At 43.3% G+C, this 14,155-nt stretch overlaps 2 protein-coding genes across 3 annotated transcripts in view; both read left to right on the forward strand.

Annotated features, from left to right (window-relative positions):
* Positions 1 to 14,155, forward strand: part of LOC113028849 (uncharacterized) — a 147,052-nt gene that overhangs the window by 119,694 nt on the left and 13,203 nt on the right. The gene's annotated exons all lie outside the window — the stretch shown is intronic.
* The window catches only part of LOC113029611 (uncharacterized), a 34,061-nt gene that overhangs the window by 6,703 nt on the left and 13,203 nt on the right, over positions 1 to 14,155 (forward strand). Inside the window, exon 2 of one of the 2 annotated variants that reach the window (XM_080306779.1) lies at positions 4,218 to 4,323. In XM_080306779.1, the coding sequence (XP_080162905.1) occupies positions 4,306 to 4,323 (18 nt within the window). In that variant the 5' untranslated portion in view covers positions 4,218 to 4,305. Of the gene's footprint in view, positions 1 to 3,637; positions 4,324 to 14,155 lie in introns of those variants that run through there. The other variant, XM_026180583.2, reaches the window with a different exon arrangement.

Raw genomic sequence — 14,155 nt, forward strand, 5'->3', positions numbered from 1 at the left:
TATGTCTAATAGAAGTTGAAATAACCCCATCTGATTGTCGTATGCCTGGGATATGGTTCATACTGTCTTTCTGTTTAAGACGGTATACTAATAAACGACTCGGCTTTTCTCCCATTTCCCAATATGCTTGATTAATGCGAAATAAAGCGTATTCTGCCTTTCTGTTGTACAGTACATTCAACTCATATTTAACTTTAACGATTTTATTCAACGTAACTCTGTCTTTTGTATGGGAATGTACTGCCTCAAGTGCCTTTAATTTGGCTTCTAACGTAATGATATTCTTGTTAGCTGCCTTCTTTTTAAAGGAAGCGTAAGAAATTATTCTCCCCCTTAAGTATGCCTTCATAGCATCCCACCAAGTAGCCAATGTAGTGTCCTCTCGATTATTTGTCTGTTTGTAAAATTGTATTTCATCTCTTATCAATTTAATAAAACCAGAGTCTTTAATTAAGGACACATTTAAACGCCATCTGCGGCTTGGAGGAATCTGTAAAATATTTCCAAGACATAGAAAAATTGGCGCATGGTCCGAAATTACTATATTACCAATACTTGAATCTATAGAATTATTCACTAAGGCTTCAGAAATAAGAAGAAGAAAGAAGAAGAAAGTGTGTACATTATTGTACTTTATTGAGCCCCGTGGGGAAATTGCTCTCTGCATTTAACCCATTCACTCAGTGAAGCAGTGGGCAGCCATTGGGCGCCCGGGGAGCAGTGTGTAGGGACGGTACCTTGCTCAGGGGTACCTCAGGGTAGCTGTTAAGGGGAATCGAACCCCCGACCTTCCGATCATGGGGCAACCACTCTACCTACTGAGCTATCCCTGCCCAGAAAGTAGTGAGGCGGAGAGTAAAATGAATATTCCCTGCCTTCTGGATGCATTGTCCGCCAAATATCATTCAGACCCAAATCTGAGGTCATCTGCCTTATGGCAACTACAGATTTACTCTCTGTGCCTCTCCTAGGAAGTGATCTATCTAGGTCTTGATCCAGTATTTGATTAAAATCTCCTCCTACCACTATTTGTGCACCTTCTAATTCCAAAAGATACTGTGACAGGTTATGAAAAAAGGCGGGTATGTCCGCATTAGGTGCATAGATATTACATAAAAACATAAAATTATTGGTGTGTCCAGTAATTGTCCATAAACCAATATAAAGCTACCTTCCTTATCTGGTATTACTTTTGTTTCAGTAAAGCTAACTGCTTTATGAATCAGAACCGACACTCCCCTGCTTTTACCAGTTCCAGGACTGGAAAAGACTTTACCTACCCAGGAACATTTAAGTTTTAAAGTTTCTGACTTACACATGTGTGTTTCTTGAATAAAGGCTATATCAACTCTTGATAACTTTAAATATGTTAATATTTTCTTCCTCTTAATCCCGTTATTCAACCCCTTAACATTCCAGCTGGCTATTTTGAAATCTGTCTGTCTATCCATGTTACAATGTGGAATTCCATATAATACTCCAATTCATAAATATATCCATTATAGAAGGTGGTTTTATGTGAAGATAAACCAATTTATAAATACAAGGACTCAAAATAAATAGAAACAAACTGAAAACAGCTCCAGCAAAACTCCAGCCAGAAAAAAGGAAAAAACAAAAGGCAAGACTAATTCTTGCTAACACTGGAAAACCCAGGGTTGGTGGTCACCGGTGCCCGGCTAGCAACCCAGCACATAACTAGTAGTTTATAGGGATATTTAAATTAATCGAGTAAAAGGGAAAAAAAAAAAAGAAAATCCCTGCACCAAACCCATCTAACAACACGTTAAACGCACTTACATATGGTAAAGTACTTCACCATCCCCGATCACAAAACAAAACAAAAAAAAGGCAGAAAGTGTCACTTATCTTAAGGGAACATATTCTTAATAAATTTTGCAGCCTCCTCCGGTGAAGAAAATCTGTGCCTTGCTCCATTGCGTTTTATTTCTAGAGTAGCGGGGAAAAGCAGCGAGTATTCCACTCCTTTTTCTCTCAACTCCAACTTAATTTGTTTGAAAGACATGCGCCGGTCCATGGTTCGTCGGGAGTAATCCGGAAAAAACATTATCTTCGCCCCACGCCATAGAATCTGGCCTTTCTCTCTGGCCGCCCGAAGGATGTCTTCCTTATCCCGATAACGGAGTAAGTTAACCATAACAGGCCGCGGTCGTTCTCCCTCTCTCCTACTCCGTTTCGGTGGACCCATAGGAACACGATGCGCTCGCTGTATATCTAGCGTACGGGGCTCCAAAGTTAAATCCAACATTATGGGGATCTCCCGCTGTAAGAACTTGATCATATCCTCTCCTTCTATTAACTCAGGTATACCAATTATCCTGATATTACAGCGCCGTCCTCTGTTGTCCAGATCTTCAATATGGTTCCGTAAGTTCTTAATTTCTTCTTGAATAGTGGGTAATTGTTGCTCTGACGCATGGGTTGCCTCCTCAAGAGTTGCAACCCGACTTTCCACTTCTTCCATGCGGGCACTCAACGCATTGATTTTACCTTCGATCTCCTGAACAGTCGTTTTTATCTGTTTCGTGTCCTTTTCAATATTATTTGTCGATGTCCGAATGATTCTTAACTCCGCAACCAACTCGTTTAGTGTTAATTCTCCTCCCGAGGCTACACACGTCGCAGCCGCTGGGTCTTCCTGAGGCCTGCTGACGTAGGCATCCATTTTCTTAGTAGTTTTAGCTTGTTGTTCAGTCGGAGGGTCTTTAGCACGCTGCGCCCTTCTGGTTTGCCGTTTCCGCATTAGTTCACAAAGGCTAGTTATTTAAGGGCATTTCACATACATGTGCCAATACACAATGTTCCAAAAAAGACGGTGCATGCTATTACTGTATCTATTTTCAGTGTGCAAGTTGCAGAGCAACTCTTTTCAGACTGCCATCTTGTCGGGAACCACCGTACTAAAACATTTTTTTAACAGATTTCTGCACGCAGAAATCGGTTCGAGGTCAGTAAGCACAACCAGAATTCATACATAAGGCACACTCTCGATTTTTGAGAAAATTAAAGGATTTTTAGTGTGGAAAATACGTTATACAGAAGAAAAGAATATATCACGATATATATCGTTACCGCACATGCTTCAAATTATATCACCTTATGAATTTTAGGCCATATCGCCCAGCCCTACTCAGTGGCCTTTTCCCTTTCAAGTTCTTGTAGGCAGCTGATGACTTTCTTTTTGTAGTTGCTCCTGGGATTTCACCTTGAAGCTTCATAGTAGAGATGTGCAAAGCAGCCAGTATCTGTATTTGTATTTATTGAGGGGGGAAAAGTATTTGTATTTGAGTAAAATTCAAGCTGGGCATAAAAATCAATTTTTTGTGTTACGCTTGTAATTAATGTTATAGTGTAAGTATTCTTTAATTGTATCCATTATAGCAACTATGGATAGGCAGTATTAGTTGATTTTTTCTTTCCATAAATCCAGCAATGAACATGTAACGTCACTGAAAAGAAAATAACATAACAGCCATTGCCTCAACCATGGTTAAACCAACAACTAAGGTTAACCTTACTTAGGTATTTCAACCTATGCTAACCTAAATGTACTATATAGCTCGCACAAGTGCATACATTCGACACAATCATTGTTTTAACCTTTTTACCGAACTTTATCGTTACTCTGTCAACAGCCTGTTGTCTAAATTACCAAGCTAACAGAGCTACGTAAACAGAGTGAACATAAGAGCACCCGAATGCAGATGTCAATAGTGCAGCGTAATGAAATAATCTCCCGATCTTCGCGAAACCTATAAACTGCCTCCAGAACACAGTTAAGGTCCAAAAAAATCTATTGAACAAAAATAGTGATGCAGTTCAGTGTTTTTTTTCGCTCAGCCGAGCCGTCGTTGTCGCTGTGTGGAGCAGCCTGTGTCAGTCACCTCTTTCACACGTCACTCACTCATCCAGTACTGTTCTGCAGTCTCTCAAGGAAACTCAGCTGTTTCATATAAAGTTTTCCCTTGTTCCCAAATATAAATATTTTTTAAGTATTTGTTCGAAATAAATATTCGTAAAGAAATTAATTGTTTTGTTTTTTTGTTTGTTTTTTTTGTGTGCCTTTCCGAATACTGTATTCCGGTCCTGCTCCACTCCTCCTTCATAGGTATTGTTACTGATGAGTGTCGTAATGTTTATTTGCTCTGCTTCTTCTTGCCAGGGATAAAATACATATCTATACTTTTGTGTCCCAGCTGAGTAACAGGAGGAGAAGAGTCTGGTGGAGCAGCAGAGGAACAGTTTCAGCCATTTGGACTCAGCTCAGCCACTACAGAGGAAACAATGACTTCAACACAGGAGGTGAGAAAAGTATCTCAGTTACACTGTTATTGAAACTGTGTGCACAGCTGGTTGTTAACAGCAGCTTTATCTTTTCCATCCTGGGCTCCTCCTCCATACATACAGAAGCTACATTCACAAACAAAAACCACAGAAGTTACAAGAAAATACAAAGATCATATTTTATCAGCACACATTGAAACAACATCATCATCAGTTGAACTCACAATATTTTTATGACATAAAAGATTTTCCCCTTTGACAAGTCTTATTGTAGCACATCATTGTAGTGGGAAACTATCACCAGAAGGTGGTGGTAACACACCTACAACGTGTTTCTTGACCTCTTTGATTCCACTAATGGAGGCAGTTTCAGTTTGTTCCACGACTGCATTTCACTCACTGCCTCTGTTTGTATCTCTGTCACTGCAGGACCAACATGGAGCGAGAAGTCAGCCCTCTCAGGAGGCCGACAAACCTCACAGAAGAAAGGGAGAGAAAAAATACAGTTGTGACGAGTGTGGGAAGAATTTTACCCGAGCTCAACACCTGAAAACACACCAACTCATCCACAGTGGAATTAAAGCGTACAGCTGTGACTTGTGTGGAAAATCTTTTTCCCGGGCTCCATACCTGAAAGCACACCAACTTATCCACAGTGGAGTTAAACCCTACAACTGTGATTTGTGTGGAAAATCTTTTACCCGGCCTCAACACCTGAAAACACACCAACTCCTCCACAGAGGAATTAAAGCGTACCCCTGTGACTTGTGTGGAAAATCTTTTTCCCGGGCTCAATACCTGAAAGCACACCAACTTATCCACAGTGCAGTTAAACCCTACAACTGTGAATTGTGTGGAAAATTTTTTACCCAGCCTGGAAGCTTAAAAACACACCAACTCATCCACAGTGGAATTAAACCGTACAGCTGTGACTTGTGTGGAAAATCTTTTACCTGGGCTAAAACCTTAAAAACTAATCTACACTTACGCAGTCACACTGGACATAATGTTTATTTCTGTGATCAGTGTGGAAAACTATTTACAACAGCTGGAGAGTTAAAACAACACATGTTTACCCACAATGAGGAGAGACCTTATAAATGTGACCTGTGTGATAAGACTTTCAAATCTCCAAAGTCCCTGAGAAGACACCAAAAGATCCACACCAGAAAGTAACTCTACAAGTGCAGTACTGTGAGGTATGTATTTATATTATTATCTTCTTATATTAGACTGAGTGTTTGGAACAAGTCAGATCAGTAAACTTATGGAGTTATATTGGATGAACTGATTGAAAAAATGTGTTATTTTCGTCCAGTAAGCTGAGTGTTATTAGTAGAAGCAAGTATCACAGTTGTTATAGGTTAATAGGACCTAGGCTCACCTTTTCTCTAATCAAAATAAAAAAGTAAACAGAAAACAAAGAAACAAAAACATAAGAAGAAGAACTTTATTTCTGAAGTGCTTTCAGACAAAGTTCTGTACAGCTATTTAAAAATAAAGAAATAAATGAAAGTGATGCATAGCAATAAAAGTTAAAAACAATAATTAAGATGTGTAGGATAGGGTGAACTAGTGGGTCTTCAACTTAGCTGTAAAAACCTCCACAGAGGCTCCACTAATATCTTGAGGGAGGTTGTTCCACAAAAACGGGGCAGGAAAAGGAAAAAGCACGCTCCCCCAATAGTTATTTTTCTGGCTCTAGGAACTTTTGAATGACCAGAATCCTGGGATCGGAGAGCATGGGATGGAACATAAGGGTTCAAAAGATCAGAGAGGTATGAAGGTGCCAAACCATTTAAAGCCTTGTAGGTGAGCAGCAGGACCTTAAAATCTGTCGAACCTCACAAGGTAGCCAATGAAGTGATTTCAATGCAGGGGTATTGTGCTCAAATGTTCCAGTTTTAGTTCAAATGTGAGCAGCTGCATTTTGCACCATCTGTAAACCTCTAAAACCTTTCTTTGGTAGCCCAGAAAGGAGAGCGTTACCATAATCGATACGCGAAGACACAAATGCGTGGAGAAGAACCTCTGCAGTGTAGTTTGATAAAACTTGTCTGATTTTAGCTATGTTCCTCAAATGACAAAAGGTGGTCTTTGTTGTCTCTTTTACATGAGACTCGAAGGAGAGCGCCATGTTGAACCACACGCCCAAGTTTTTAACCTTGTCCCTGCAATTTATGACATAGTCATCAATTTTCAAGATTCAATTCAATCTTATTTATATAACGCCAAATCACAACAACAGTCGCCTCAAGGTGTTTTATATTGTACAGTAGATTCTACAATAATAGATACAGAGAAAATCCCAACAATCATATGACCCCCTATGAGCAAGCACTTTGGTGACAGTGGGAAGCAAAAACTGGTACTGTAGAAAACTTATACAGTACCAGTGCTTGTTGCTGTTCCTCTACATCAAATACATTAAATTGGGAGATGCTCTTTGTTTCAGGCGATTTTCAGGATAAAAATGTTGAAGGAATTCCCTGACTTACTGTGTTTGTGTCTTTGTTTAGAAGCAGAGCGACACAGATGGATCCAATTCTCAAACCTGTCGTCACTGTGGTGGTGGGAAAGAGTTTCACTGTGACCTTTGTGGAAAAACTTTCAATTACCAGAAAGCCTGAAAATACATCAGCGTAGACACACTGGAGATAAAATGAACTACTGCAAAGAGTGTGAGAGAGGCTTTCCCACACTGAGTGAATTACAAAAAACACGAACTCTGTAACAGTGGGGTTAAAAAGCACGTGTGTGACCAATGTGGGTCATCCTTCACCACTATCAGCCAGCTTAAGAGACATGAACAAATCCACACAGGAGAGAAACCATACAACTGTAGACACTGTGACAGAAGCTTCTCACATTCAGCTCATCGTAACACCAAGAGCTACATCTGTGTCCAGTGTGACAAAATCCTCAGGAATCTCCGTTCATATTCCAAATACAAACGATCCCACGCTGCAAATAAACTGTTTCACTGTTACCAGTGTGCAAAAAACATGTACTTACATAAACATCTCTTTTTGGCAAATACTGGACATCTGTTTTTGGCAGACCATAACTTTTGCACAACACCAGCGCCCTGGACTTGTGATGTCAAGTTAAATTAATGCATCACGTTGGTACCTGGTAATGTTTATGTGAGCTTCCCTGTCAGAAACACCCCAGGATCATGCTTGCTAAGCGAATAGCTTTTCAGTCTTGTTAGCCAATGAGTGAAATGTGACAGCAAACTATAAAACAAGAGAAGCGACATCGTCTCTTAGTTTGTTTGTCCACCCCCCATCCCCCAAATTTGCGTGTTGGACCACATAAGTATTTAACTATATACCGTATTTTCACGACCATAAGACGCACTGTACTAAAAGGCACAGTCTCAGTTATGTGTGCCATTACTGTATTTAACACACACATAAGGCGCACTGGATCATAGGGCGCATACAAGTACCGTATGCGTATTTAAAAATAAAGCGGGAGCAAACCTGAGTTTGGTACTCACATTTTTATCATCAATCAAACCCATCGAAGTCCTCATCCTCTGTGTCTGAATTGAACAGCTGCGCTAAATCTCCATCAAACATGCCAAGTTCACTTTCTTCACTGTCAGAGTCACTTTCCGTGCCGTGCGGCTCCTCGGAAATGATGCCGGCTTTTGCGAAAGCTCGAACAACAGTGCCAGCAGACATGTTAGCCCAAGCATCTACAATCCATTGGCAAATTGTGGCGTAACTCGCCCGGCGCTGCCTTCCACTCTTGGTGAAACTGTGGTCTCCATCGGTCATCCATCGCTCCCAGGCCGCTCGCAGCCTTACTTTGAACGGGCGGTTCACACCGATGTCCAGCGGCTGGAGTTCCTTTGTCAGGCCTCCCAGAATGACAGCAAGCTCACAGTTCATTTGTTTCACTAGTTTTTTCACATTGGCTGTGAGATGGGCACGCATAGAGTCACAGATTAAGAGCGATGGTGATGCGTGGAAAAAACCACCTGGTCTCCTTACATACACCTCCCTCAGCCAGTCTTTCATCATTTCCTCATCCATCCAGCCCTTTTCATTTGCCTTAATGATGATTCCTGCTGGAAACTTCTCTTTAGGCAAAGTCTTTTGCTTAAAAATCACCATAGGCGGCAGTTTCTGTCCATTAGCATGGCAGCCAAGCACAACAGTGAAAGACGACTTTTCATACCCCGTTGTGCGTATCGCTACCGTGCTGGTCCCCTTCTTCTCCACAGTGTGACTCACCGGGATGTCAAAAGTGAGCGGGACCTCGTCCATGTTAGTGATGTGGCTGGGCTGGATGTTTTTGTCGCCGATGTGTTTGCTACAGTATGAGCGGAAGATGGCCAGCTTTTCCTTATAATCCGCTGGAAGTTGCTGCGCTACCGTAGTCCTGGTCCTGATGGAAAAATGGCACCGTTTCATAAAAAGTGAAAGTGAAACTGCTTTTAGCCGAATGGTGACCGTCGAAACGCTTCTCCTGCTCGTTCTTTGCTCGATGATCCACCGCTCGAGTCTTTCCTCCAACTCGGCCACACTTCACCCTTTAGCGTTCTCATGGTGTTCTCTACTACCTCCTCATTACAACACACAGGGCGCACTGCACTATAGGGCGCGCTGTACTTTTTGAAGAAAATCTAAGACTTTTAAGTGCGCCTTATGGTCGTGAAAATACGGTATGTAATCAGTTAAACTGTGTAATTGACCTAAAGACCTCATGATATACAACAATTCTGTTTTGTTCAGTTTTACTGTAATTAAGCACAGTTGTATATATGATCCTGTAAAGAGCCTCATGCACGTCTCACATGGCTGTAGTCGTGACAGAGCTTTAGCATGGTTATCAGCAGCTAGGAACATCATCCTAAAGATGAGACCAGCTCCAGGGCGACATGCAATTGTGAATTTATGAACTGAATCATCTGTAAACGTTGGGAACTTGCTTTGGACTGGAAAATAAAATATTTTTGATTTAATTTGAATCTTTATTTAAACGTACGCCAGAGACCATTTTTAATTTCCTGTTTTCAAACTTTTTTTTGTTTAAATACTACTGGAACTTTAATCTGTATTACTTAATATTCTTATTTATTTCATCTTTATTCGGACAATAAGTAATGTTAAAAATACATTTGATTTATTTTCAAATTCAATTCCTAGGTCATTATTTTAATCTGCTGTGGGACGAGACAACAGGCTGATATTGGGTGTTGTTTTTGATTAAGCTTTTACTTTGAAGCGAAATTTAAATAAGACAGTAAGAACCCGCTTTGTTCATTTAAGGAACATCTCAAAACCTAGATTAATGGTGTCAATGAGTGAACTTGAGATGATATCCATGCTTTTGTCTACAAGACTCAACTATTGCAATAGTCTGTTTAGTTGTCTCAACAGGAAAGGGCTGGCTCATCTTCGGGTTGTGCAAAACTCTGCAATGAGACAATTGGAGCCCATATAACTCCCGTTTTAAAGTCACTACACTGGCTTCATTTTAAAATTCTAGTTTTAAACTTTAGAGCCCTTTATTGCTGATTTGATTTGTATACACAACTCTTCTCATAACCTGAGGTCATGGAATCAAAACCTTTTAGTGGTCCCCCACACTTGTGTCAGAACTCGAAGGGACCAATCTTTCCAATCTGTTGCACAGAGACTGTGGAATGCCCTTCCTCTATTTCTACAGTATCTGAAGACCTTCAAAAAGCAGCTAAAGACATTTTTATTTCAAAAAGCAAAAACAAATTTTCCTTCTCAAGCCATTTCCAGGCCTGAAGATCCTCTTCTTTTCAGTCTGGGGATCTGACCAGGGTGTACCCTATCTCTTGCCCTCTTACAGCTTTAATAGACTCCAAAATTCCAACATGTATTTATGGTCATGAGCAGTGATGGGAATAATGGCATTAAAATAAACAGTGGTACTAACACCAGTACTTGTTTTCAGTGACTAGTAACTTAACTAATTGCTTTTTCTGCCATTACAACACCGTTACTAGCAAGAAAAAGCGGTGAAGGTGTGTTCCAGTTTGTCAACACACAGACGGTTGAAGCTGTCTTCTTCTTACCGTGAGCTAAGGGAGCAAACAATCACACGAATGCTGCCACAGTTTTCTACCAAGTCCTCAGAGAGCTGTGTGGACCTCAAGTCTGGATCATCCTGAGACAACAAATCTGAACCCAAACTCCAGTTATCTATGTATGTGCATGTATCCAGTTCAGAGCTGTGGGGTGGTGGAGTCTGCAGCTGTCACAGGTATAGGCTATGAAAGTGAATGAAGATGTTGTCCTAGATACCAGCTCATTTTGGTGGAAATTGAATAATTTTGCGAGAAGGCTTAAGCAGGTCAACAGCAAGGGGAGGAAGATGGTTTTTCAGGATTCAAAGCAATGCAGGAGAAACTGGAGGAGAGGAGACACTCACATGAAGACACACTGGATTAAAGAAAGAAGCACAAAAGCTCAGATATCTGAAACCGATTCAAAACCCCAGAGAGCTCAAACTTTAACCACCACCTGTTGGTGGCGATAATGCACCTAGTGGTTGTTGAAGACAGTCTGTACAGTAGTTGTCACTGTCACTACCCGATCCGTACCGGAAACCCGATCGGTACTCCGCATGCACGAAAGGTGTCTACGTCCAGTCGAAGCGTTTTACGATAGTTGCGGGTCAGAGTATCTGTTAAGATGTTAAGAATACTAAGAAGACTGCCAAACCAATTCACCGGACAATTATATCCACGCTCTTTGGTTCTGTCCACCAGTTCAGAAGTTTTGGCGCGAGATATGTGAAGACTTATCGAAGTGTCTGAAATGTAACATTCCAACTTCCCCCTTAGTGTGTTTGTTGGGCAGCTTAGATAATGTCACTTCAGAAAAGAATATAGTCCATATGGTTTTCACTGCCCTATGCATAGCCAAGAAAACAGTCCTCATGAACTGGAAAAATAAAAACAATCTTAATTCTAACCAATATAGAAATTATCTATTAGATTACATTAGTCTTGATACAGCCTCTGCCACCACATCAGATCAATTGCTCTGGGCTCCTTTGATCAGCTCCATCACCTAGTGGGGGTGGGGGGTCATAGTTTGGTCCCGCCTTCACTGTTGTGATTGGTGTGGGGGTAGGGACAGGCTTAGGGTGTCGGGGGGTTCCCCGGAGGCATCTTCCGTGGGGGGCTCAACCCGGGGTAGCGGTCATGTCCGGTTAGGGGCTCTGTTGGCTCTCAGGTGACTGTTTCCTCGCGGCTGCGTGTAGTGGGGCTTGGGGAGGGTCTGTGCTGACGGACGTGGGTTACTGACCTGGTAGCCTGGCTGCCCCTGGGTGGGTCCGGGATGGGCGTGAGGTTCTGGGGGCGCTCCGTCTCTGGGCTGGGGCCTGGGCTGGGCCTCGGGGGCTTGGGTCCTGGTTGGTGTGTTGTCGGGGTTGTGGGCGGGTGGGTGTATGGGGGCCCAGTCCTGGCGCAGGGTGCCGCCGGTGCGTCGAGCCACCTGGGGGGCTCTTCAACTGGTTGGGGAGATTGTCACATCTTGCAGGAGCTTTCCTCTCTTCAGGAACTCTCTCTGCAGGAGGGGGAGATACAGGAGAGGTTGAGGAAGATCTTAGCCTGGACGTTTATTGTCTTTTGTAGTCTGGAAGATGAGTGGATGGTGGGGTGGGTGCAGTTTTCTCTGTGGTGGGGTTGGGTGGACTGTCCCGGGCTCTGTGGGGCCGGGAGGCGCTGCTGCACTGGGTCCCGGTCTGGATGGGCCTGGGCCCCCTTTCCCTGGCGGGCCGCGGAGCATGGGGGTGCCTACTGGGGTCAGCGGGGGGGCTGGCCCCAGGGAGGGGTCACTTGCCCCTCCCTTCCTTCCCTCCCCATCTCCAGCTGCCTCCCTCTTCCCGCTCCACCACAACCACCCACACATGCAGGACCTTGGAGTAGGGGTATGTCACCAGGGTGCAGAGGAGGCTACCCCCCCCCCCCCCCCCCGTCCCCCCCGTCCCCTTCTGGCTGCCTCTGCCTCAATTTTATCCCACAACTTAGACATTCACATTACTCACACTCTCATTACACATACATATAGGATCTTGGGGGTGGGCACGATACACGGAATCCAAATTACCATCAGGGTGTACACCTCACCCCTGGCATCGTTGCCCACCTCTCAATTTTAAATACACAGACATTGAGGGCTAGCAGGAGGGACCATGCGCTTACCTACTGCTCTCTGGCAGGTAGCTCCATGCCCTCCTGGGTTTTAAATGCACCTTAGAACACACATGCATCAACACTACAATGAGCGGGTGGAGGGAGGTTTGGAGTCTTCTCTCACCCCCGTTCTCTGTGACCTGCTGGAGCGGGGGGGCTAGGAGGAGGAGTTGGCCGTCCGACTGCGGTCTGGAGTGTGGGGCTTCCCTGCTGCTGCGGAGTCGGGGCGGTCTGCCTCCCCCCACCGCAGGGAAAAGGGTAACACCACCTGGGTCTGGGTGCAGTTCCCCCCTCCAGGGGCAAGGGTACCTAGACCCGGTTCGTAGAGTACGCTTGGGGAGTGTGATCGTGTGTACAGCGTCTCTTTATGTCTGTCTCCACGTTGGTTGAGTGTGGAGTAAGTGCATATGAGAGCATGAGGGTGGGAATGGATGTTTGTATCTGTGTGTGCCTGTATGTCTGTGTCTATATGTCAGGTTGGGTGTCAGACGCCACCTCTCTGGGGACATCTCAGGCCCTCCAAGGTTTGGAGGCCTGTCTTTCCCCACCACCACTTCCCCTGCCAGTGGCGGACTCCCTCAGACATCGGTGCGTTGGTGGTTCTTTGTGTCTGGGGATGGGCATCCAGGTACACACCGGCTCACTCCTTGGCGGCCGCTTATCGGGGCCTGGAGCCTGGGGCTCGCTCGGGCCACTACGTGCTGCACAATAATGTTTAATATTTAGTATTTACTGTCATATTCCCATATATCATTGTGATGTTGTTTATTCTATTACTCTTGTTCTCTTCTGCTTGTTTTCTTTTTTCTTTCTCAGCAGGTGATCCAGGTGATTGATATATGCATTTTTTTTCTTTTTCTTTTTTTTCTGCCCGTTCTGTTGGTTTATGTTTTTTGCCCTTCTCCCCCGTCCCTCTTCTCAGCTGTTTCTCTTTCCCTCTTTCTTTCTCGCCTTCTTTCCCCCAGTCAAGTCTGTCCCGTATTCAGTAAGTGAAAATAAAATAAACAATAAAAGGTGAATCAAATGGACCATTACGGCAAGGCTGGGATGGTCAATTTGGTAAAGTAAATCCGTTGGGCATCTTTCTTTGCCTTTAGACAACAATTCTGATGCAAAAGAGCCAAACGGGACAGGCAGGAAAAAAAAAAAAAGATGTTAAGAATAATAAGTATCTCTTAAAATGTTTCCAATAATGAAACATTTCAATACAATGTAGACAAAACGAAAGATAAAAAGATAGTTACGGATCAGGACTCCCCGATCCTCACTGTCGGACCGTACAAATCGGGTCTACCCGATCTGTACCACGCATGTGCAGGGGTTTTCTTCTTCTTCTGTTGGTTTAATGGCAGTTTACTCCCCAGTGTACGAGGATACTGCCACCTGCTGACTGAGCGAATGAACCCTATTGTAAACTGAATTAGCGTGATTACAAACGTGTGTTAAATTTGATTTAGTGAGAGTCGAGTGTGTGGAGGATTGATTGGAATAGTGATGGTGATGTCCGCTATCACTGTCAATTGTCAGTAAACACTTCATCTGGCTGATGAATCTTCACGTGACATATTACAAAGTCTGTATTATTAACTCTGTAATTAGGCGCCATTCTTCTTATTTTACGGTGCTGTTGTTCAATTGGGGGACGCTCTCTGTTGAGGA

Source organism: Astatotilapia calliptera, chromosome 9 (assembly GCF_964374335.1).
Source record: "Astatotilapia calliptera chromosome 9, fAstCal68.1, whole genome shotgun sequence".
Classification (NCBI taxonomy): Eukaryota; Metazoa; Chordata; class Actinopteri; order Cichliformes; family Cichlidae; genus Astatotilapia; species Astatotilapia calliptera.